General features: G+C 47.6%; 1 protein-coding gene across 1 annotated transcript; it reads right to left on the bottom strand.

The window, feature by feature from the left end:
- Positions 1–298: 298 nt before the first annotated feature.
- Positions 299–1,074, bottom strand: RPLP1 (ribosomal protein, large, P1; the record flags this gene model as incomplete). The annotated part of the gene is made up of 2 exons (XM_009579133.1): positions 299–414; positions 957–1,074. Coding segments are annotated over 2 exons (198 nt in total), but the record flags the coding sequence as incomplete, so codon positions are not given.
- Between the last annotated feature and the right edge of the window lie 375 nt (positions 1,075–1,449).

Below are 1,449 nucleotides of genomic sequence, written 5' to 3'. Positions count from 1 at the left end.
GACTGCAGTACCAAGTCATAGCACTTCTGCGAAACATGACCACATTCTGTACCTGCCAAGCTGTTACCACGTCCCACATGCACTGTGATTACATTTCCACCTTTGTCCATACGCTATGAATACAATTTAGAGCTGTAACTGTCACTGTGCTATGGCTATGTTAAGTATGGAGAACCAACAAGGGAAGTTGTAAAACCCTAGATCAACATGTGATGACAGCAGTTTTGGTACCTGCAGGTAACCTGGCCATCCTTCATCCACTCCCCTTCACATGCATCCATATTGGAGACGAGTATATTTAGATGTTCTTTATTATAGACCGGTACAAAACTAGTTAGTCAAAAAGACCAAAGCCCATGTCATCATCAGATTCCTCTGATTCTTCTTTCTTTTCCTCTTCTTTCTTCTCCTCGGCTGGAAAAGGAGAAAGGAATTTTTCCATTTAAGGCTTTTTCCATTTTATCAGCTCATAAAAGTCACATGCCACAAAAGACTTCACATACAATGACTGTAACATCAAGAAGCGATAGCTGAGCAATCCTAACAAGCTAAGCTAACAACCCAAAGAGACTAGTAGTGCAAAGAGACTAGTGCTTCCACTACTAGGAACGTGGGTTTGTGCCTTCAAAATTAATTCCTATCAAATCTGAAAAACTTTAGAAAGCAGGTGCTCTCCCCTCTAGCCATCATGAGGAGATCCTGATGACACAGGAAAATCAGCCCTAATTCTGAGGTAACACTGATCCTGTACACTGACTCAAAGTGCAATTCCAGCCTTTCTAAAGGTGAGGGTCTGTTTTGCTCTAGAACACCCACTTGCATACTACAAAGCACAAACCACATTAAAATTGCAAGAGGAAGAGCCAATCTGACTCTCAAGCTGGCAACAAGCAGCTTTTTAACCAAGTATTTCTTCCAGCTGAAGATCACTACATTGGACACAAAAGCTCACTTACCAGGGGCAGCACCGCCCGCAGGCGCAGCACCGCCAGCAGGAGCAGCTGCAGCTGGAGCACCACCACCACCAGCTCCTACATTACAGATCAGGCTTCCGATGTCAATATTAGCTAGAGCCTAAGGAGAACAAGCAGCAGTAAAGCCTCATTAACACAGAGTGCGTGGGGCAGCTTTGCTTCAGTCCTGTACACCTGCTAAGTCATGCCATGAGTGCAGTGATGAAACCCCACCATGAGAAACCAGGAGCCTGCTTCACTCCCACCAGCGGAGTCACCGCAACCCAGTGCTTTTTACGTTCGTTAAAGGTAGCATTTCAAAGCTAAACGTGTAGGGGTCTACCGCCCGAGTCAGCACGGCCGGAGAGCCGCTGTTTGGTTGTGATCTGCACCCAAAAGCCCCCACACCGAGACGGGGACGTCCCCACACGCTTCCCGCCGCCCCTACCTTCTCTCCTCACTCCCCCCGAGATGCCCAAGGCACACCCGCCCCGGC

Source organism: Fulmarus glacialis, unplaced genomic scaffold (assembly GCF_000690835.1).
Source record: "Fulmarus glacialis isolate BGI_N327 unplaced genomic scaffold, ASM69083v1 scaffold1396, whole genome shotgun sequence".
In the NCBI taxonomy this organism is placed as follows: Eukaryota; Metazoa; Chordata; class Aves; order Procellariiformes; family Procellariidae; genus Fulmarus; species Fulmarus glacialis.
This window is presented reverse-complemented; position numbering and strand designations above follow the sequence as displayed.